Source organism: Synchiropus splendidus, chromosome 1 (genome assembly GCF_027744825.2).
Source record: "Synchiropus splendidus isolate RoL2022-P1 chromosome 1, RoL_Sspl_1.0, whole genome shotgun sequence".
Lineage (NCBI taxonomy): Eukaryota > Metazoa > Chordata > Actinopteri > Syngnathiformes > Callionymidae > Synchiropus > Synchiropus splendidus.
In genome coordinates this window covers 36,157,402-36,180,579 of record NC_071334.1, presented here as the reverse complement: position 1 = coordinate 36,180,579, position 23,178 = coordinate 36,157,402, and the positions used below count along the sequence as shown (strand labels likewise).

The window sequence follows — 23,178 nt, the reverse complement described above, 5'->3', positions numbered from 1 at the left end:
GAGGATGATAGGCAGTCTTTGTTGAAGTCTCAATGGTAGTAAAAAGCTCCACAGCGGCAAGGCTCCAGGAGTTGATGAGATTCGTCCAGAAATGCTTAAGGCGCTGGGTGTTGAGGGGCTGTCTTGGCTGACACACCTCTTCAACATTGCATGGATGACTGGGTCAGTACCGGATAAGTGGCAAACTGGGGTGGTGGTTCCCATATTAAAAAAGGGGGACTAGGGGGATTGTTCCTACTCTAAGGTGCTGGAGAGGAGGGTACCATCGATTGTTGAACCTCGGATTCAAAGAGAAGCAATGCGGGTTCCGTCCTGGCAGTGGAACTACGGACCAACGGTTTACTCTGTCAACAGTCCTCTAGGGTGCCTGGGAGTATGACCTGCCAGTCTACATGTGCTTGTCTTGGAGACGGCATATGACCGGGTGCCCAGGGTTGAGGGGGTTGCTTCAGGAGACGGGGTGCGAGGCGGCCTATGGAGGGAAGCAGGAGTTGTGTCCGGATCCTTGGGTGCAAGTCCGATGTGTTTGCAGGGGTGGTTGGTCTCCGCCAGGGTTGTGCTTTGTCGCCAATCCTGTTTTTGATTTACATGGACAGGATTTTGAGACGCAGCACTGGGGGGGAGGGTTTGTGGTTTGGTAGCCTAAGGATTCAATCCCTGCTATCTGCTATTTTTGGGATGATGAAGTCTGAGGCCATGGTTCTCAACCGGAAAAGGCTGGATTGTTCTCTCCGGGTAAGGAATGAGTCTCTGCCTAAAATGGAGAAGTTTAAGTATCTTGGGGTCTTGGGGGCTGTATAATCATGTGGTTGAGTACGGAAGGTACGTAAGTTGTGGCACAAGAGCAATGCAATGAAACGTGCAAGTAACATCGACATGAGTCTCTGACTCTTTCGGGTAAGATCCAGTAAAACAGACCCCGAAGATATTAAATACAGGGTCTCACTCTCTCCAGCTAATCCCTGAAATAAGGCTAATGAAAATGCATCAAAAAAGTCTGCCTGCACAAAACACACATGCTGCACAAAAAAGCATGTGCACAGAGATTTTGGGGTGCTGTTGCTTAGAGTGAATAGCGCCTGTAGCTAAGGCTGAAGGAGAAGGAAAGAATATAAATAATAATCATAATGGTGCATCCCCCGGCATCGCTCTCGCACCAACCAGACCGAAGAAAGTTAGCCAACCACTCCCCCTGCTGGACTGACTATCTAAAAACCACAACAGCCACCACTTAAAACAGAATTAGAAATGTTTATTGCGAAAAAGAACCAATACTTTTAAGACATACTTGTGGAAGTGTAGTTACAAAAACAGCGTCAAACGAAATACATTCGTACAAAAATAAATGGCTCGCAGATGGTTTATCAAACAGTACATACACATCAGAAGAAACGTGAAGAAATCTGGGAAAATACTGATTCTGATGTTTCTTTTTTTTAAATCAAGACCACAAATGGAATCAGCAGGTAAGTAATTGGTCATAAAATGCAAAAAAAAAGCAGAAAGAAAACTGATCTTGTGAAATATGAAATGTGATTTTAACATTTCAAAATCAGATTGATTTATTAAACGTCCCTGCGCAAAAAATAAAAATAAAAAAACAATGAAACACACAAAGTAATATCAAATTTGTTCTGAGTGATAACAACTCTGCAATAAGTCTTGTGACATCTTTAGAGAGCACACAATACAACTTGTCTCAAAGCATTTGCAGGGGTAAGTGTGGAGTGTCAAACAAACACACAGAGAGGTGAGAACCACAGAACATTTGTGACCCAGGCTACCAACAAATGACTTATTTGCCCACTTGCACTCCTATTTGACCCACTTCCTAACAGTGTTGCCTTATCTGGGGAGATAAAACAATTGAGGTCAAGGAACAGAACAAACAGAATGAAAGAAACAGTGTGGGGTTATCACAGACGGTTTTTTTCTACACTCTTTAGCCACAGTGACATAAGAGCCATACAAATGAGTAGTTTTCTGACTTCTTTCTTTTTCTTTCACAAAATCGGGGGAAACCTGAATTAGAAGTTACAGATGGATCTTTTGCATCAATTGTCAGTTCCCTGTGTGTGTATACTGTGTGTGTGAGATTGTATGTGTATGTGTATTGTATAGCTATACTTGTGGGGAAACACACCACTTCTTGGAAACACACCTGCTTGTGAGGACCCTTTGATTTGTGGGGCCCTTTTGCCAGAGCACACAAACTAAAGCCTCAATTTGAGGATTAAAACTTCAAAATAACAGGGTCATTATAAGTGGGTGTAAGTTTGGTTCAGCAATCTAGTTAAAGTTAGCCATTTGCTTTGGATGGTTAAGTTTAGGTTGAGAGGCTGTGGGAAGCATTATGGCAATGAGCGGCCCCTATAAGACAGCGTGCGACAAACCTGTGTGTCTGTGTAAAATGCTTCCAGGGCAGCAAACTTTGGTCTCAGAACGTCTGAAGCATGTCGATGTGTTCAGTGGGCCATGTTCTGCAGGTGAGGGTCACTGGATTCATTAGTGGGTCTTGTCGTAGTTCTTGACCATGCGTTTGATGTGGAACAGTTTGTATCTCAGTCGGCGACATTCTTTCTTTTTGGCCTGGTACTCTTGAGTCTAGACAAAAGAGAAGTCAGAATATGTGAGGGTTCAGGGCAGCGTCACACTGGTCTGATGTCTGACAATATACTTAAGAGTGCAAGTAATGTTTTGTGTCAGGATGAAACAGAACTCTTTTTTATCTTGAACGCCATTCATCAAATAACGTTACTCCCCAGCAAAACTGAATTACATAGTTTGACTTCACTTGACATGGATGTTTAATAAAGATAAAGTCTAGAACCTACCGTCTTAAATAAGTGGCTGCTCGATACTCTCACCTTAATGTGCCATTAGACGTGGTATATGTCAAGTTCAAAATCAAATAGAGATTCAAAGTGTCAAATCACATTACTCATCACAGCAAACCAAAGGGCAGGTGAAAGTACTGATTCAGTGAGACGCTGAAGAAGTTCCCCACCTGCTTAAGATCCTTCAGTTGATTATATTCCTCTGCTACCACCTGATGGAAGAAGCAAAAACAAATTGAGTGACTTAATAGCAACCCCTCAAAAGGTGAGCACATCGTAGCGAGTCATTTATTTAATTTCTGAGGAACCAGGCGACTCTAAGTATCATTTAGAGACAGCAATGTCAAACCCTGAGTACTGGCCTACACCGGTCCAATAGAGATGCCCATCACTGACCCTCTCTTTTGTAAATAAGAGTAGCTGCATTTCTGAATACAACACACACAACAAAACCATTCTGCTTCCCTGGAGTAAGCGATAAAACAGCTCCAAAATAATGTGAGTTGGGCAACACCACTGTGGTTTAATGAATAATTCCAGACATCATCAGATTGATCAGCATTTGACATTGGTCAGCTCCACCTGAGTGTCTTCCAAGCATGAGTAGGTCAAGGAAGAGCGCTTGAAATGACACTTTTTCTTCTATAGTGATGTCTCTACACTGACAGCAGTCCTTCCTTCCCAGCAAGGAAGTTGTGGTGAATGTGCCACTTGAATTCTCCACCACCACAGCAGATTAATCTCACGCAGTTGTCCATTTTGAGATCATCAATTATTTTTGAAGCAATCATCACTCAGTTCTCACTCAGAAGTTCTGGGAGAGGTGAGGGTGACTACATCAGCGGGTGTGTGACACGACGCTGCTCAGCCTGCAGTGGAGATCTGAGCTGGAGTCTCTCTGCATGCTGCACTGCTAATGTCCCAGCAAAGCCTCAGCTCCCACTTGTTCTCAGATGATGTTTGTAATTCACGGGCATCATGCAGCAAAAGGCAAAGTTAGTTTAGGCTTCACAAGTATGCATGAATGGAAGTGTAATTTATCACATCACCTGATATTTGGCTGACGAGTCATCCAGGGTGTCCAGCTGCCTGCTGAGCTTGTTTAGCTGGTCGTTAATGTCGTCCATGTCTGCACACAGACGCTTGTAATCCTTCAGGTCGGCGTCAAACTCCTTCTTGTAGTCATGACGCTGAGCATCCGATCTGATCTCAGGATACATGCTGAAAAAGAGAGACAAAACGTGAAACACACACGAGGCATCCTCCACACCTAACTTCCTGTAGAGGAATAACAACAACAGGACCTGTTTCCAGTCTTGGTCCACATCACTGTTCCAAAGGCCCGTCAAGATCACACAATGACTAAATACAAATATATATATATATATATACACATACATACAGTGGTACCTCGGTTCTCGACCATAATCCGTTCCAGACGGCCGTTTGAGAAGCGATTTGTTCGAAATCTGAATCGATTTTTCCCATTACAACGAATGGAAAAAGAAATAATGCGTTCCAAGCCTTAAAATAGGCTTTTGTAGGAGTGAATGTAGAGTGTCTGCTGCAGGTGCGCTGTTCGTCTATGTGTGTGGCCGCTGCATGTGGGAGGGGTTGCTGAGTGAGTGACGTCTCTCCAGAAGTGAAGAGGTGCCCGGTGCGTGTCCAGCTCTGAATGTGCGCTTCTGTGCAGTTTGGCTGTGACTAAGTAATAAACCAAGTCATAAAACAAGTTTATATATATATATACATATATATATATATATATATATATATATATATATATATATATATATAGGTGAAAACAAAGTGGCCATAGTCAGGTTTAGTTGAGCTTCCTTTTAATAACAGGTGTATTGCAACTGAACAACAAATACAACTGGCCTACTCGCCAGTCTCAACCTTTGGCCCAATTCTCTCTGAGCACCATGGAATGGCAAGCCTCAGGAGATTAACTAATCTCCCAGATAGATTTTGAAATGTACAATTTGTAGGTGGCTTTTTTTTCAGATGAAATTATGAATGTGACTGCTACGGGGCATCTGCTTTAATGGCGTCTCCTGCATGCATACAGTGCATAGAGTATGTTCTTGAACACAACAGGTTCGGCATTGGTGATGAGATTAGACCAGATGTGTACACAGAGAATGGAGGCTCCTCTTTAGGGAGCGAGTCACTGTAATCCACATGTTGTTCTTTGTGCTCGTGTAAACCACTAAACCAGCGAGCAACGATGTTGCAGACAAATGCCACTCACCTCTCCCACTCTTCCACGTCCAGCTCATTCCCAGTCTCTCCTCCAGTAGTGTACTCGGTCTCATACTGGGACTCATCAAAGTCAGGGTTTCTCCGGCGCCTCTTTCCTCTGTTAGCGGACGGTTTACGGCCACCGCTGGCCTCCTCTGACGGACTGGAGCTGGTCCTTCCTTCGTGGGAGTACACCTCAGATGGTCGGCTGGTGGTTCGATCCGAGAATCTGAAGAGCAGACATGAAAATGAGTTGGTTTTTCTCTCACCTGAAAAGTAAACTAAAATTGACAACAAGGAATATTGCAGATCAGTGGAAAAAGAGGATTTCTGCTGCTTTACAAGCGTAAGATGGACAACAAAGCTCATTTCAACAAAAACTTCATGTTTGTGTGATTCTTTTCCACTCCTCCTGCATTAAGATCAAGTCAGATCTGATTCTGACATAAGATGTGGCTGTTTTCACAGGCACCTTCCGCCCTTCAGCTACAATGCTCTGAACAAAAACAAGGGGAGGTTAATCCTGAAAGGGCACGAAGGTCGTCTAGTCGTCTCTGCCTCATGGGAAGGGCAATATGTTTTCATAGTTTCAAAGATGATCCCTGATTAGATATTGCTTGTGTAAGGCCTATGTTTCAGGTTTACATGGGAATGTGGCTTTACTTTAATACTTAAGATCACCTCTACGTTACTCTTCTAAACATAGAACATTTAAATGATGATGCATGTTTAACTTTATAACACAGAAGTTTTATTTATGTGATAATCTTCGATCACTCAATATATTAATATGTAACTCAATAACCCATCCACCTCATCACCTTCACACCAAGGCAAAAGTACTCTGCTTAGCCTGACCATCTCCACCTGTGAGTTACCTTTTTCAAGTTAAAACAACAGAAACAAAGTCATTGTGACCCGAAACGGTAAGGAATGTATACAAACTGAGACCCACTGGTTGTTTTCAAAGGCGTCGCCATTGTAAGAGCTACTGTCTGCTTTGGCTGGAGGGTAAGAAATGACGCTGTTCATGGAGGCGTTGAGATGTCCTCCTCCTTTTTCGGACACCAGCAGGGTCGGTGCGTCCTGAATGCTGTTGTTTTCCTCCACATTGTTCACCTACAGCAGACAGGAAAACACACAGAGAAAATCAGCTAACACCCAAAACAGATGGGGGATGGCGTCAGCAGTTACACATTCAGCAACTCGTCGAAACTGTGCTTGTTTTTTAAAAGCTGTGCTGAGCATAATGACAACCTAAACCAGGGGTCTGCGAGTTGATCCTTTAAGGGCCTTGTTGGTGCCCACATAGTTGAACCAATCAGGTTTCTGAAAAGTGTGTTCAATCTGTCAGTCTATGACACTGTCTGTAAAGTGTTGATCACAAATGTAATTTCAAACAAAATACTTTTTGTGGAGGAGACCTTGCAAAACGTCCAACCATGAACCTTACTGGCTGTCTTCTTCCACCTCTGTATTTCTTTCACAGTTGTCTTTTGACATTTCCTGTCAAGGGTTGCCACGCCCCCCTTCCACCTAAACCTAACCATCTTCCCATCCTCTGTAAGTCTTCATCCACTACTCTCTTTGGTGATCCTGTCTGTCTTTCTTTGTCTGAAAGGTCCAACACAGTCTCTCCAAACTCCCTCATATGAGCTGGACTCGTCTTGTCATAAAGAATTACCAGCCGTGCTTGAGAAACATTCTTTTCTCGGTCTTCTCAACCATCGGGACCAGTGTTCGCAAACAGCCTTGTCTTCAACAGCGCTTTCTCACATTTATAAAGTGATTTCAAACACATTGCTTAATATTTCCTTTCAACCGAGAACAGATTCGGGTTCAAGTCAGAGTTTAGTATTGTCGGTCCTCCACACAGATGAAGACATGCTCATGCAAAATCTTAAGGATTAACGCTCCTGAGACGTTCAATTCTCTTCACATTATCATTAGGACTACTCCCACTAAACCCCACTCTGACCCCAACTTTATTAAATCCCTGTCAATGTAGCAGTCAATAAAAGAGATTACGAGGTTATTTTTTTCTTAACTTTGATGTTTTGTTTGCATGATTTAGTTGCACGCATCAAGAGGATTTGGTAAACATTTTATGCCACAGAATTCATTTTTGTGCCACAAGCATAAATATTATGGTTTTGGATTCACTTTTGGAATCATGGATTCATTCCAAAAGGTGGGGGTAAAATACAACTCTTGCAACAGAGGTTGCAGTTAGTGTTCAAGAGAGCAGTCGGGCAATAAACTGGTCACCATATCTACCACTTTTCCGCTCTGAACAGACAATGAAATCACCGGTGCTCCCACTTTCTTCCTTCACACCAAAGGAACACGTGACACTTGTTCCGTTTTCAAAACCTCTTCCTGTGAAGTCACAGAAACAGCATGTGAAACTTTCATCATAATGAGGGTCGCAGTTTGGGGTCAGTCTGAGCAGAAACTTACAATGCCGTGCTTTTCCTGACAACATCAGAGAGATTCAGTCGTAACCTAACTAACCAAGTTACATTGCCGGATAATCCGAATTTCCAGAAAATGTTATTGTTATTGTAAAATTATGTCCTTCAATTATTTTGCAGATAAAAAGAAGTGGAATATTGTCATGTGTTTTTCCACTGACTAAGAAATGATGGCTGCCTTCAGAGCCATCAACAACAATTATAAAGCAGTCTTTGAATAGCTCTTAATTCAAATGATAACTTTAGTAGTTTTAGTAACGTATTTTTTTTTAATGGTGTGTTTTTGAACCTTGATTCTTTCGCTTTGGCAATCTTGCGTCACAGAACAATCTCTTAAATTCCTCACACAGCAGCATCAGCTTAACCTTCCCCCAACACACACACACACACACACACACACACCAAAAAAATAATAATCATATTGGTCAGAGCAGTTGGGTGGGGAAAAGCTGCAGGAGAGGGCTGCTCATGTAAGAATTCCAGCCATACAGCATGCCAGACGGGCAAACTTCTTCTTCACTAACCCCAACCCTAACAGATGAACGTGGCCAAGAGAAGCAGGTGGTGAAACAGATTTTAATGTTTATAGTAAAAATAGATTAAAGCCATGTGTGGGTTCTGTGAGTATTACCGAGCCACAAAGACACTGTTTGATTGCTGCAGAGGACTATTTTACGGAGCAGGAAACCACAACTGCCTTCAACACTAGAAGTCCCGGGAATTTTGACAGCCCCCCTAAGGTCGCAGAGAGAGGTCGAAAAAAGACCCTTGGCCCAAACTGACAACTCTGATGGAAACAATTAGCATTTCTTCTTCATTTGTATTTGTGGCCACGACCTTCAGCCATTCAAAAGACACTCAGAACTTCTTTTTGTCAGCCCGATGGTCATTTTAGGCAGTTTTCTATCGACTGTAGACTTGCTACGAAAAATAAAATTGACTGAAAATGGAATTAGACTAGTTCATTGGGTTTATTCTCATTTCACACATCAGAATCTTTTTTGGCATTCTTATTCTTTCTGACTGTCAAACTAGCCAAACACGTTGCCAAGATCTCACTCCCTCACTGTAATAGTCTTGGTTCAATATCGTAATCCACTATTTAGAGTCAAGTCTCACTCCATTGTTCAGTGGTGGTGGAAGATAAACTGTCATTTGCATCTAAGTCTTTTTTCAAATCCAACCCGGCAGATACGGACTCTGATGACCTCAGACACAACGCCGGGCTGAATGAGGCCAGTGTCTGAGGACACCAGAGTGAGAATCTCTGAAACACTCTGTAACCAACCACAGCGAAGTGTTTAAAGGAGCCAAACAAGTCTGTGTCTCATTCTGTGGTGTCTTGCAGAATGCAGGTACAGCAGTGACCAAGCCACAGAACAAGAGGATAAAACTAAACACACTACACACACCAGTTTTTGGACCTCTGATTTAGGCCCTCGGGTGACATACATCTATTACAGATTTCAAATATAACAGAATTACAGCCACAAAGTCTGAGATAAGTGATGTCACAAAAGTACAGTGGCACACACTTCATTACTTCTACCACAAAACGGCGTGACATCAGCGAGCATGGCACCATTTATAGGCAGCAGTGTGAGTCATTGTCACATTTGTGTGTAGGAAGCCATGCAATTACTCTCGAAAAACAAACTAACAATACGTTTCATGAAAGTGTTGTTTTCCCTCTGTAATAATGTCAACTGTTCCTAGTCGCTCTTCAATTCACTATTTGATGGAAATGTGACACATTTAATTACACTGCGATAGAATGTGCCACAAAACATTTGGTAACTCTCCTTCACGTACGTCCCTCGCGTGACACAACGCAATTTCCTCCACAACAGGATTAATAATTTTGTTTAGTTTCATCTGAGACCAGCGCTCACTTCTCTTTAGTCTTATTTATTGCTTTAACAATGTGTGGACATGATCAAGCGCCTCCTACCAGCAGGACCTTTGTTCTTATCTGCTACATACTGCATACAAACTTTATTTCCTTGTTGTCCTTTGGTTACTTCCTTTGACCCGTTTTTCCCTGACCACTAGAAGACCTGTCCTGAAACGCCCATTCTTGTAGTGTAGGTGAATGAATCAGTTGCTTCTTTTGTGTTTAATCAAAACAGCATTTACATGTGGCACTTAATCCACAACATTCCGCCACTTGCCACCGTGGCCAGAATGCGACTCATTCAAAACGGCAATATTGTAAATAATCAACTTCTCTTTCAATTCCCACACGAAAGCTATTGATGTTTTTCCACAAACCCACAGTCCTTTAAAGGAACTACAAACACACCAGCTTCTCAGTGGTTAATTATTACTCAAAGTGAAACCAGGTAGTAGATCTCGAACAAACAATGACTGGCTGCTATCAAAGCCTGGACAAGGTGACTCTGCCCACGGTGTCTCTGGTGACTGCAGCGAGGCTGGTTTCAGCTGAATGCCATAAAACAGAACAGTTGCATGATTCTCCCAGCAGACTTTGAACTCATCAAGACAAGTCACGAAAACTGGAATTGCTTGTAATTTAAAGGGAACATGGGGCAATGTCATGCGGCATGAACACGTGACAACACACTCAACACACCTCTGGATTGTGAAAGAATTCTCTACGGCCTCATCAATTGACCTTATCTTTACAACTCAGACGACCTCGGTGAGATGGCAATGCTCAACATGCCCCCTCACTTTGGATTACAAAACATGGGTGGCAACTCAGAGCAGAGCAGAAACTCCCATCACAAATCGTTGCGCGCTACATTTTAATAACACATGTAAAAAAGTCCACTAAGATGCGCTGACACAAACAACAGTTCAGGATTTAAACACATCTGACCTTGCTCTCTTCACCCCATGCTGTGAAGCCAAAACCTCTGGGTCATTTAGGGCGATTCCTCTCTGATAATCCCAATCACATCCATTTTCCATTGTCTGATCGTGGCCAGCTTACCCATTCCTCAACATCTCTGCCCTCTGAAGCCTTCCCACCAATCAGGGGCTGGTCCCAGTAGATGTTTGGTTTGCCGTAGCGCCAGATCTTCCCTCTGGTTTTGTGTGCGTAGAAAGAGGCAACAGCCAATGCTATGACTACCAGGAATCCACACACCATAGCAACTCCCTGGAAAGGAAGCAGGAGTTGATCTTTTAGACAAATGAGCCTCTATAGCTGGCATACGAGAAAACACTTGGTAACAACAGCAGTGCTGTGCATTCCATGCCACAGAGTTTGACATGGGTACCTCACACTGTTTTAAAGAAGGCAGTAGTCTGTTCCGTCAGTCCAATTCATCCTAGCTGTTTACGCACCGCCTCGATGCACCAATGATGGTCAATTAATCTGGATTAGCACATTAACAATTTAATTAAGTCATTTAACAAAGTAACTAGATAAACTACGATACGCGTTATGCGTTCATGTCTACTGTATTGTGAAAAGGTTTGAAGCATCAGTACATTTCAGAACAAGAACCAACTCATTTTCATGTTGATCTGGGAACAAGGACTGAGAGTACTGTTAAATTCGTGAACAGCCTTGTTGTTATATTATTCTATTTATTTTATTTTATTTTATTTGTTTTTTGTTGCACTTTATTCCAAGACACTTTCCTAGTCAGTGGGCTCCCCACTGACCATGGCAATAAATCTGATTCTGATTCTGATTCTGATTAGTTGCATCAGCAGCAATATCTGTATCTGTAACAGTTTGCTGTGTTGTACGAGTAATTTTACACCAAACCAGTCATGACCAGTGTGGTGAAAACAGACGATCTGTAGTCCTCTGTACTTCTTTGCGCTTTCGCTAGACCACTGAACAATGTGGCATGATCAAATCATCTGCTTCTTGCTTTAAAGATGAACATTGTTGTGAAACACTTTTGTCCATCAAGGCGTACAGTAACAGATAACCTTTCACTGCCCTATGGCCAGGTGATGCCTGGGTGTTGAAGATATGGCGTTGAACTGGGAGGTGTAACGAACAACCTTTGTACTTTGTAAGTCAGGTTCATCAGTAGTGTCCAGGTTGTTTGTCAATTTAGTGGCACACTAGCTCATTCTTCAATTGATTTAAAAACATTTTTATCCAACTGTAAACTGGACCCTATTTCAAGTGTCAATGAAAATGTAATGTTTAGCTACATACCACCGGACTTGGTTGGTTCGACTTTTATAAAACCTTTTCTACACTGATCACTGCTGGAAATCAAAACCCGTAGAAAAATCAGGATTTCAAATGTGGCACAGACCTCTTGAGGATCCACGTAGCAGTAATGGTACAAGTACTGGTTGTATATAGGGAACCCGCCCACTCCTCCCATCTGGGAATATCCTGTTTGGTAAAGGTTCTGGCACATCATCAGCATGGGATTGTACATCATATTGGAGGACCCTTGGGCCATCGGGTTCACCCCTACGATGTAGACGATAGTGATGATGCCCTGTGAAAGAAACACACAGGTCAGGGACGTGTACAGACAGACCCCTAGTGGTGTTTGTGCACCAGCCCTTTTCCCCCGCAAGAGAAAAGTGCCCCCAATAGAGCCCCCTTTTTTTCTTCAATCGTAAATTCCTGAGTAAAATGGTTACTCTCTCATCAGTTCTGCTCAAATGCATTTTGCCCTCTAACGGGGCATTTGTTTGAGTTTGCCTGAGAATCCTTTCCTGAAAGAGCTGAGCTAAAGGGCAAATCTCTCTATCTACAGTCGAACCTTTGTCCCGACCCTCACTTATGGCCATGAGCTGTGGGTCATGACTGAAAGAACCAGTCCCGGATATAAGATATCAAATGAGTTCTCTCCGACAGGTGGCCAGGGTCTCCCTTAGCGATAAGGTGAGAAGTCTGTCACTCGGAAGAGACTCAGAGTAAAGCCATTACTTTGCTGCATTGAGAGGAGTTAGTTGAGGTAGTTTGGGATCTCATGAGAATGCCCTCTGGGCACCTCCCTTTGGAGGTGGTTCAGGCACGGCCAGCTGGGAGGAAACCGAGGGGTCGACCAAGGACCAGGTGGAGGGATTATATTCCTTCCAGCCGGAGCTGGCGGATGCGGACCGGGAGAAGGGCATTTGTCACCACCTTTTGAAGTAGGTTTAAACAGTAGGGCAACATACTGTGGATCTTATAGTCAGTGTTGACAATCAACTGTAAGTCAATAAATATTGATTTGTACAGATGACAGTGACACCACGAGTTGACCAATTGCAAGAGAGGCTCAAACCCAAACTCATCCATTCACGATAAGCTTGCTAACAAGATCATATCAAATAGATGGGAATGTTTAGTTACTATTTAGAAAAGCAACGTGCAGTCAGGTGGGATGTCCCACACCCCAAAAAAGCTGTGCAAGCTCAGCCACCTGTTCAAGTTTTCATTGATATGTCTTTCTCAGAAAAACAGTAGAAACCAAGATTGTTGAAAAACAGGATTACAGTATTACTAGTATTTCACTATGAGCATATCAAAGATTCTGAGGTAACTGGATAATAATGGTACATCGTCTGGATGCCTCATTAAATATCAAACGTGATTTTACCTGCATGAAGCTCATGATGACACAGATGATGAGAATAACCAGGAAGAACTTTCGAGTGCGGACAGCTGGGGACTTGGAGAATGTGGCGATGAAGCATGATAGCGCCACAATGAAGTTGACTGCGGCCATGGCGATCATGGCGGATTTGGCGGAGTAAGGTGAAATGTAGGATCCATAGTAATTATTGTATCCAGGATTGTAGCTTCCACTTCCATACCCCCCACCAAATCCACCCCCGTAACCTCCACCGTATCCCATCCCCGATCCGTAATATCCACCTCCCATCCCGTATCCGTATTGGTAGTCCCACATGAGAGTGGAGGCAACACAAGCAAAGATGGCCACACACAGAATGATGACCGTCCCCATCATGGCCTTGATGATACCAGGAGGCGACAGCCACTTGTAGAAATACTGCGGTTTGTCCTCAATGTAGTAGGAGCCGGGCGGCGGTGGGTAGGCATTGAAGTCGCTTGGGGGACCATGAAGGCTTCCCTTCGTGCCAAAGCCATTGTTGGAGGGTGATGTGAACGGAGGACTGTAGACCGGAGGACTTTCGTAGTGCTGCTTATCGAACATAGTGGGAAAATATCCGGAGCTGCGAATAGAAAAAAGCAAAAGATTGAGATTTTTGTGTAATCAAGCCGTTCTCATGAGCAGAGCAGAAGGAAGCAACTTTGCTCTTGTTCAGTCTGACATGACTAACATGACGGGAGATAGGGGAAGGTAGGCGTGACCCACTTCAGTAATGAGGTTCCCTAGCAGAGCCAAGTCAGTGTTTTACTATCTTTAAGAGATTTATAGACGTGAGGATTTGTTTGTGAAACTCTGACACAGAAGGCAGCACTTCTTGACTCACGGTTATCAGCACTGTACTAGGCATAATCAGCCGAAGAGGAAATATCACAGGAATGACCTTACTAGAGCCCCAGAACCAGTGTGGAGACGTCCGTACCAGGACGAGAGAGCAGCCAACAATACACTCTGTTCAGTCAGGGAGCAATAGTCTTCCCCTCGCTCACACATCTGGGAACCTGACCAAGTAACTGTGAAATGTTTTCAGCTGTGAGATTTTATTGCAAATTGATTTTTCTTTGAAGAGAGGAACGGCTTGACTCAGATACAGTTTCTTATGAGAAACAGCCAAATTCACTGCTCTCCTGTTGGACGTGCCTAGCAGTGCCCATGCAGCCTCTACAGTGAGGGGTCATAACTCTTCTGTCTCTGTGGGGGTCTGGCACACAGAGCAGAGGAGGTCTAGCCTCGGAGCCTCCATCCTAGACATGTTTCCATAACTCCCTCTCTCATTCCGTATCCTTCCACCCCTCCTCTGTCTACTGCGCCTCTCCCCCTTTCTGCCCCCTACTACGATAACTTTTGTTTCGGCAGCAGGAGGAGCAAAAATCATGGCTGCTCGTCACTGTTGCCATGGAGGCACAGGAAAAAAAGGGAAGAAAAGTAAATTGCAGCACTGTCCAGAGAGGAAGGAACAAAGGCAGCTGTGTACTTGTGAGTGGAGAGACAGTTGAGGGGGACAGGTGGACTTTGGAGGTGGGTGGGGGGGATTGTGGAGGTTCCATTGTGGCATCAAGTGTCAGCATTGTTCATCAGTAAAGGTTGCTCATGAGACAAAAGAGGTTGACTTTATCAAGGCTAGTACATGCTTTACATTCATTGATTTGTAAAGAAAAAGTTTTGGAAAAACATTTTTTTAGTGCAGTCAATAGATTAAATGAATCCCAATGAATCGCACTAGTTAAGATGAGATTAATGGCAAAGTAATATGTTCCAAATGTCATTTAAGCAAACATTTGTTTATTCGAACAACCAAACATAACAGATACTGTCAGGAACATTCTTTAGAATAACCTCAGAGGCACTGAAGAGGTTTAATAACATACTAAAAGCACACCATTGAAAACTTAAATACTTTTGCTTTCATGAGCGGTGATAAAAATAAAAAAAAACACAAACAGAAACACTATACTGATGTTTTGCCTGGGAAACATTAACAGGGGGCAAAAATGACAAGATTTAACGGGAGATTAAATGACGACAATATATATCGAAAATTGACTTTGCCTCAATAGATGAGTTGATTTTTAATTTTCTAATTTAACTATAATTTTTTACACTGACTGATTTGAACAACAATCATGATTGTTTTTTTTTATCTCTATATGACCCAGCCCTAGTTTAACTACATGCTATTCTAATTTAACCCTGCACATCTTTACTGAGAGGGATCAACGGTTCATTGGTTCACGACTTGAAAGTATGGATATCTATTTCAATCTCCTCTAATATATTGTTTCTTACATTTGGCATTTGCATGACTTAGATTGCATTATATATTACACTGCTTCAGATACATTACATACAGTGCCATCATCAGTTCAGGGGTTGAAAAGGAGTAGAGTGAAGAGTTCTTGTCATTTCTGCCTCTTATTCTCAAATTTTCCTGTTCCCCACATGTCCCACTTTTCACTCACTTGTAGCCAAGAAATTTTGTTTGTTTTTGCTTTAGCAAGCTGTTGGTACGTGCTCTATGATCTGCCTTGTAGATGATTCTAATAGCCTGCTTCTGTAGCAGAAGCAGTGGTGTTGTGTTACTTTGGTAGGTGTTCCCCTATCAGAGTCAAGCTGCTGGTTATGTGCCGTTTCCATGGGAGTTGCTCGTCTGTACTGAAACACAGAAATTTCAACTCTGACGCTCAATGACTGAATTCAGTTTTTTCTACATTTAAGGGAAGCGTATTTGTGCCGAGCCATCTTTGGATTTTCTCCAGGTTTCAGCATTCTCAATCAATGTTTAAGAAAGGACTCACTTCCGGAACATTTCAGAGGATAAGAATGGACTAGTGTATAAGAATTGTGTCACCGAGATACAACCTCTAATGTACTTGCTCAAGGGAAACACCCAGCAGCTTACTAATTCAATGGTTCCAACAACATAAACATGTCAACAGATTTGCTCACATCAGAAAGTGGGTCTTCTGACCACAGGTCAGGTCAGACGCCCACCAGTCACAGTGCGAGCACCACTACAACAGAGACTCTACTGGTGCTGATAAAGGAATTCCAGTCATACAGTCACATGATTCACATCTGTCAAGAGGAGTTAGAGCCCACTGCACAGCTGAGACTGCCAGCCAAGCTTCTTAGCAGCAAAGAATTCTGCCCTGATGTGGAGAACTTTGGCTTGGGGAATCTAGTCTTCACCGACAGATATTAAGATTGGATTCAACTTTTACAGTGCATAAACGGATCAATCCTCCACTTGAGTATTCAGTAGAATGACGCCATACAACCACCAGTCAATTTCAAAAACACCAATTTCAAAATTTGGCAAAGGCTAGAACAACGTACCCAAGCCAGAATGGTTTCTACCCAGAACCATCCACCTGGTCTCTGTACATCCCACATAGAAGTAGCCCATAAAAGCCTCCAAAAGCATGTGACCCAACTCTTAACAATTAGGAGCAGAGGCTGTACAGAGAATCGTGGCTCTTTCGCTGCTGTACTGTTGAAGTGTCAAGACTAAAATGACTAAAACCCACTTAAGAAGTTCCCTCCCCAGCAAGAACCACAGTCTCAGATTTGAAGTGAGCTCATATTCAGCTCTTAATTACACCAGCTACACCAACGTGTGGTTCACTGAGGTCACAATCCAGTTCAGTAAACCTCCTGTGAAAATGTACAACAATCAGTTGAACAGAGTAATAAAGGTGTTGTTCTTTTATGACCGTACAGGAGTTGCCACAGCAAGTCTTCTACATGGATTTTTCCAACCTTTGGACATGTGCTAGTGAGAGAAGGATGTGTGTGATAAAGAAACAAGTTGGCATTTTGATCCCTTTTCCAAAAAGGGAGCAAAGACATGAATGTGAATTCGCTCCACAGCCCGCAGTTACAGGTGGTCACATTCCAGCTGCACTTGACTCTCACGAAACCCCCAAAAGCTATCGAGTATTGTCCTGACGAATGAACATTTACATTTTCGTTCAACAATATTGAAGCAACTGGAGTGTCGAAACAGCAAAACAATACAGAAGTCAGTGGATCATTAACCGGCCCTGGCTTCGGAAGTGTTTATTTACATTTTCGATTTGAGGTTGAAATGTAACGACTTCAGAAACGAATTAAAGAGCATTTCATTTCAAATGACTTACTACATATACAGTATTTACGATGGAAAAAAAACCGTTACAACGATGTTTTTCTTCCGAGAAAGTAGTTGTAAGCGGGCATATTGAAGTTGGATTCAAAATGTACAGCGAGTTTATATTCGTCTCATGACAGATAACTTGAGATTGAAAGACAGGCTCATGGTGTAAAAGCCAAAGAGCCTTCACCTTCGTGTTGTCTTACCTGGGAACCGCTGATCGTGTCGCTCCGAGCGAAACTCTTTTCCCAAGCTGAGGAAAAGCACGAGGTGGCAGGATACCTCCTGTTACTGATGAGAAATATAAGATGTACTTGATTTGAAAAATCACTTTCCTCCTCTTTAAGCGTTATGCTCCGTCCAACACGGACACAACGGTTCGCCTCGAAGACCGGGAGCAAGTGCTTTGTCCCGCCCGTGACGGGGCTGGGACCATAGAACACCTCCGCACTGCCGGTGTTCATCCACTAGAGGTCATCCTTAGCGCGTCAGCCAGTTTACAGCACTCGATCATTCAATTCATTGGCTCATTTATCGTGTAAGAATGTAAGACTTGAGAGCGAAATACAACCATTAAAGGTGCATAGGGACGGTTGATTATCTACATGATTTCAATTTATAATGTTCTATCTGTATGGGATTGTATTCTTTAATCTTTACTTCATAGGGTCAGCGTCATGAGGCGAGCGGTAGGGTGCAGACAGGGAGCCAGTCCACCACACTGTTCACTGTGGCAACCACACAAGCACGGGGGGGAAAGTACAAACACCACAGCTTGTCAGCTCGGACTGAACCCATGACGTTCTTGCTATAAGGCCGCAGCACTAAAGTCAGCCAGTGGTTGTATAGTGGCCACAAAACACACACACACAGCTGTTCATCACTCGGGTACATGTGGGGTACCCCAGCCTCTAGCTACGCAAAATCCATTTCATCTAGTCCTGAATTCTGATGCATTGTTTTTAAGATTTTTGAGATTGTTTGGCATCTAGTGAAAGGTTTGGGATCACACTTAACTCCATGCACTCCAGTTCATATTCAGATCCGTTCTGAAGTAAGTTCACTGGGAGAGAGAGAGAGAGAGAGAGAGAGAGAGAGAGAGAGAAACTTGACTCGTTTTCAGAATTCTCTGGAATATGAGGAGGGGGAAACAATAAGAGACAACTGTCTGAAAAAAATCAGCTCCATCCGCTCAAAGTGTAACAGACACAGATCTGGTAGGAAGCCTGTTGTGTTTCAAAAGATGAGTCTGCCATAATGAAGCTCATCACGAAGCTCACAGAGAAAGTGGAAGGTTTGGAAATTTTAATTTGATCCCAAAATGAGAAAACGAAATTAACGATTGCGATTGATCAAGTTAAAAGTCAATACCAGGAAATTGCAGAGCTGAAAGTCACAAAAGAAACAATTTCAAAATTAAAGCAGAGATTAAAATACTGGAAATGGAAAACAACACATTAAAGGTTCAGTGTGATAGCCACGCTTGCACATGAAACAAGTAGAAAAAAAATGAAGAAAGCATTGGATGAGGCAGAGGAGTCACCCGCATGGAAGCCATCGCAGGAGCTAAGAATATGATGATCCAGAGAAGGCATGGAAGATGATGTTCTCAGCTTCTCCACATAGAAACTAATCAAAGACAATGGCGGGAGCAAAGAGGAATTTGGACTCTGCACAGAGGCTCGGACGACTGGTGGCCAAATCATGGCCCAAGCCTAGTGAGAGGGTACTCAAGGCAGCATGGCAGGCTAGAAAGGTCACCGTCAATGGTCGGAAGAGGATAGCATACGACCACCATCACCCACAACAGGTCTATGAAGACAGCAAGTGGCAATGAGAGAGAGGTTCCTGGAAATGAACACGAAGGACAGGGTAAGAACCTGGCCTCTTCATTCGTGTCACGCCATCTTGTCAGAAGCATGATACGTTCACTGATAAAAGTCTGGTTACTGATCGATGTGATCGTTATTCTGTTCTGCACGCTACCATCAGTAATCACTCTGAGTGTAGTGTTAATAAAGCTCAATAGTACGCACTGTGTTTCTGCAATTTCCTTGCAAAATGAACATGAAAACACACGCAATGTCAAGTTTACTGTAAAGCTGTGGCAGTGTTCCCTCATGACTTGAGGCCTTCTTGGTACTGAGACAAATAAAACTTCTGCATTCCTGTCCAACTGGTCCAGGGTGACGTTTCCTGTCCAGTAGTCCAGCAAAGTTCACACCTCCTCACGGACCAACGTGAACCCTTTGCTGCTGCAATTATTGTTTTTGCGAATGGGTCACGCTAGTTATGTCACAATTTGCGTTTATATATATATATATATATATATATATATATATATATATATATATATATATATATATATATATATATATACACACACACATATATACAAGAGATCAGTCCAATTCTTACGCTAGCCTTCTTAGTACCTTCAACCAACAATGGTCAGGCACAACGTCGCTGCACCACAGTTGGTCAAAGTTACAAATTCTTTACTCACCAAAAAACAAACCAGCAACTGGCCACTGCAGACTTTGAACATCCCCAAAGGGATGCCGGTAGGCGTCGTAAATGTGGACAAACAACATTAAGAGACGATAGAAAGTGATTTAATTTTCCATAACATCAGTTGGGTTTCTGTCCAGCGGCGGATTTAAGAATCCTTCCTCAATGTGGATTAACTCATGGGGGTCATTCGGATTCATACCGCCATCTCAAAACTCCCGTCTTTAAGAAGAAACGACGGCGTTGGTCCAAATGCAACAGCACGTACAGACCACTGGGTGTCAGTAAAAGCTCGATATCACAAAAAGAACCGTGTCCACACATGCGCACTCACACTGCAGCAGTTGAAGGATAAGAAGACATTAAATGACGACTTGAGCTTTAAACATTTTACTTAGAAAGGCACAAACTATGATTTCCTGGTAAATAATTTTGATGTAAGAAAGAAAAAAGACAGATCTTCACCCCATGTAAATCAAAGTGTTCTGCCATCTTTCAGATACAAGCGTCGCAAACTCTTCCTAGATCAGTCTTTATTATATTGTTTTCTTAATTGTTAATTTCAAACCTAGACTTTCCACTGTCACTGTTTAACCTTTTTTTAAAAAGTGCAATAATAATAATAATAAGAGAGCTTTATCTTTTCCTCTTCAATCTTCCACAGTACCTGAGGCCAGTGACTGTGCTACAAAGTCCATTTTGACAGACAAAAAAGCCAGAGTGAGGAAAGAAACTGAACTCCAGAACACTACAACATAAAAATAAGTTCTCAACGCAGGGATTTGAAAACTCAGGATTCAATTACAAAAAAGAGAAAACCAAAACAAAACAAACATCCTCCAATTTTTGTTGCAGATGAAATGCTTCCCGTGTCTCTCATAATTAACATTTGCACTGTTCACCGCTTTAATTTGATCCCAAAAAACACACACCAAAGGAAGAAAAGAAGAGCAGAGATTCCTACGGAGCAGACGTCTTTCACTCGGACCACCAATGCATCACCTGATCAACAGTCGCAACAACACACCTTCGTTATGGAATCTAGAATACAACAACTGTTTCAAACAGTATCTTTTTTCATATTCACGCCACAGTATTTGATTTCATTGTTACAGCTTTTTTAAACGTTTTCTCGAGCCCCTACCCGACGCCATGTAGGTAATTTTCATAGATAAAAAGGAATCAAAGTCTGTTGTGTAGTCAGTAGAACTGCAACGTTCCTTTTACTCGCCAGTAGCCAGGGAGAACTGAGAGGAGGGAGGGTGGGGGAGAGACAGAAAGAGAGGGAGAGTGAGTGAGAGCAAGGGCGGCACAGTGACAGGAAGTCAAGTGAGGAGGAGGAGGTGAGGACAAAGCAGGACAAAGAGAGGGGAGTCTTGTGTAGTTCCATTTAAATCTTGACAGTGACCACAATGTTTCAAGTTCTCTTCCTTCTCTTGGTTCACTTGTGCCGCTGAAGCGCTTTCCTCTTTCTCCTCTTGAAGAAACAACAGCACCTGCACACACATACATGCAGTTCATTAAGCTTTGCCAGGGCAGTTGTCGTGACCTGCATTGTGTCACACATGGCTCCCATGCTGCTCGTTGTCCATAAGTAGTTTAAGGATATTTTTCTAAACAACAAACTCAACAATCAGTTGCTCAAAGAAACAGTTGGTTTTCAGTGCGTCTGTAGAGATCAACTTTCAGATGCTTGTGTTTTCAGTTTCAAAGTTTAAATTAAATATATTATTTCTATTTAATGATTTTTTACATATTTTTTTTCAGATTTTTATTCAGTTTTTCCAATTTCCAGTTTGCATCAAGTGTATTTCTTTTCTATGACTGGTATCTGGCTCTACTGCTGATAGGGCTTTGCGATGACAAATAAATATCTTTGCAATGATCACATGTTTTCATGTCATTTCACAAGGTTTTGGTTTGTTTACGCGTAAGTAGATTAAATATGGTCAGAGTCATGAATCAGTTCTATCATTTGTATGGGCCTCAGGCCTACTTGTTCTGGATCAAAAAGGGTAAGAACCCTGCGCTAGAGTGAGGTAGTTCATGAGCACATACAGGTCTGAGCAAGATAAGGCTGTTTAACCATTACTTACTTGGTTTCGTCAGCGACTTCGACCTCGGTGGGAGCAGTGATGGGAGCGTTGGAGTGTCCTGCAGTGGGATCGTCCGTGTTCAGCTCGCCATTCGTCGAGCTCATCACCTGTGTGGACACAGAACGCCATCGAACGTGAAAACTGTCGAGACACTGATCGGCGGTCGACTCATTTCAAATCTACTAGCCACCATGGGATACGTTCACATGGACGGCACTCTTCTTCAACAGTTAACTAAAGTAATGTAATACGATACTGCCGTCTTTGAATGCATACTTCAGACATTGAATGTGTTTTTAAATGTGTCACCGAAAATGAATGATACATTTAAATTTTAAAACAGGACATCTAATTCCTCCTTGTCTTTAGCTACTCTTCCTTTCTCTACTGAAATAATTGGACTGCATTCATCACACCATTCAACACTATGAAACATAATTCTACATTTCTTAAGGACAAAAACAATATTTGGTGGAGACGGGCTTACACAAAAATAAGGTCTGACAATCACACAGTACAATAGTTTAAGGGATTTGAACGGCTTGATTGCTGTCCATGTCAAGGCGGTCAGAATGACGGTAGTACAGCTTGCACACTCGAAAAGAAAAAAAATCCCAACTCAAGCTACGTCATAGGAAGTTCAAAACCTGCTGTTCTAAAAAAGCTAAATGGCAAAAGGTCCATGACATGTTCATGGAGGGACTTGGATGAGTTTTATGAATCAAATATGGAAGGCAGTGATGAGACCTCCTCTTCTGATTCACCCTGAGCAGCTAACACAGATGTTTCCACTGACAGAAGACGTTTGGACCTTCACATGAAAGCTGCAGGTCAACTCAGAACAACAGCAGGGGGAGCCAATGAGCAGGAGAGGTAGGTGAAAACAAACAGAAATACATACATGGGGGAGACATACGTAAGTAGTGAGGAGGCAGCATTCACAAGCATAACAAAAGCAGTCATGCACTACAAGATGCCATGTGAGCAGTAGCAGCTGCAGTACCTGGACAGAGCCCCCCAGCCGCTCAGCTGTGAGGTGCGACCCCAGAGTCTCCTTATTGGTCACGGGAGTGGGCTGAGACTCACTTCCTTTGGGCTCAGGCGACTTGACGCATAGAGCAAAAAAAAGGGGGTTGAGGAGGCAGGTGGTTGGGATGCGATGAGGAGGAGAGGGGGGAGGGTGTAGTGTAAGGGTCGGTGTGGTGGTGGCAGTGAGGGACAAGGGGAAGGGGAAATAAAAACAAAACAAAAATTATAGAACACATCTCCCAAGCAGAAGCAGGCTTGTTAAGACAAACTATGTTAATCCAAGAG

At 42.8% G+C, this 23,178-nt stretch overlaps 2 protein-coding genes across 6 annotated transcripts in view; both read right to left on the bottom strand.

The window, feature by feature from the left end:
* Nucleotides 1-1,247: 1,247 nt before the first annotated feature.
* Nucleotides 1,248-17,683, bottom strand: si:ch73-61d6.3 (occludin). The gene is made up of 9 exons (XM_053853641.1): nucleotides 17,464-17,683; nucleotides 13,093-13,690; nucleotides 11,809-12,000; nucleotides 10,515-10,682; nucleotides 6,040-6,203; nucleotides 5,095-5,313; nucleotides 3,887-4,058; nucleotides 3,008-3,049; nucleotides 1,248-2,604 (listed from the first exon to the last, which is right to left on the bottom strand). The coding sequence occupies exons 2-9, from the start codon at nucleotides 13,669-13,671 to the stop codon at nucleotides 2,506-2,508; spliced, it is 1,635 nt and encodes a 544-aa protein (XP_053709616.1). The 5' UTR covers nucleotides 13,672-13,690; nucleotides 17,464-17,683; the 3' UTR covers nucleotides 1,248-2,505.
* Nucleotides 17,684-20,142: 2,459 nt separating this feature from the next.
* csnk1g2b (casein kinase 1, gamma 2b) overlaps nucleotides 20,143-23,178 on the bottom strand; it is a 36,865-nt gene continuing 33,829 nt past the window's right edge. For 3 of the 5 annotated variants that reach the window (XM_053858055.1, XM_053858075.1, XM_053858065.1), the window contains exons 10-12: nucleotides 22,868-22,969; nucleotides 21,865-21,971; nucleotides 20,143-21,264 (exon numbers count right to left, since the gene is read on the bottom strand). In XM_053858055.1, coding sequence (XP_053714030.1) covers nucleotides 21,210-21,264; nucleotides 21,865-21,971; nucleotides 22,868-22,969 — 264 coding nt within the window. In that variant the 3' untranslated portion in view covers nucleotides 20,143-21,209. The remainder of the gene's footprint in view (nucleotides 21,265-21,864; nucleotides 21,972-22,867; nucleotides 22,970-23,178) is intronic. The other 2 variants (XM_053858085.1, XM_053858094.1) reach the window with 1 other exon arrangement.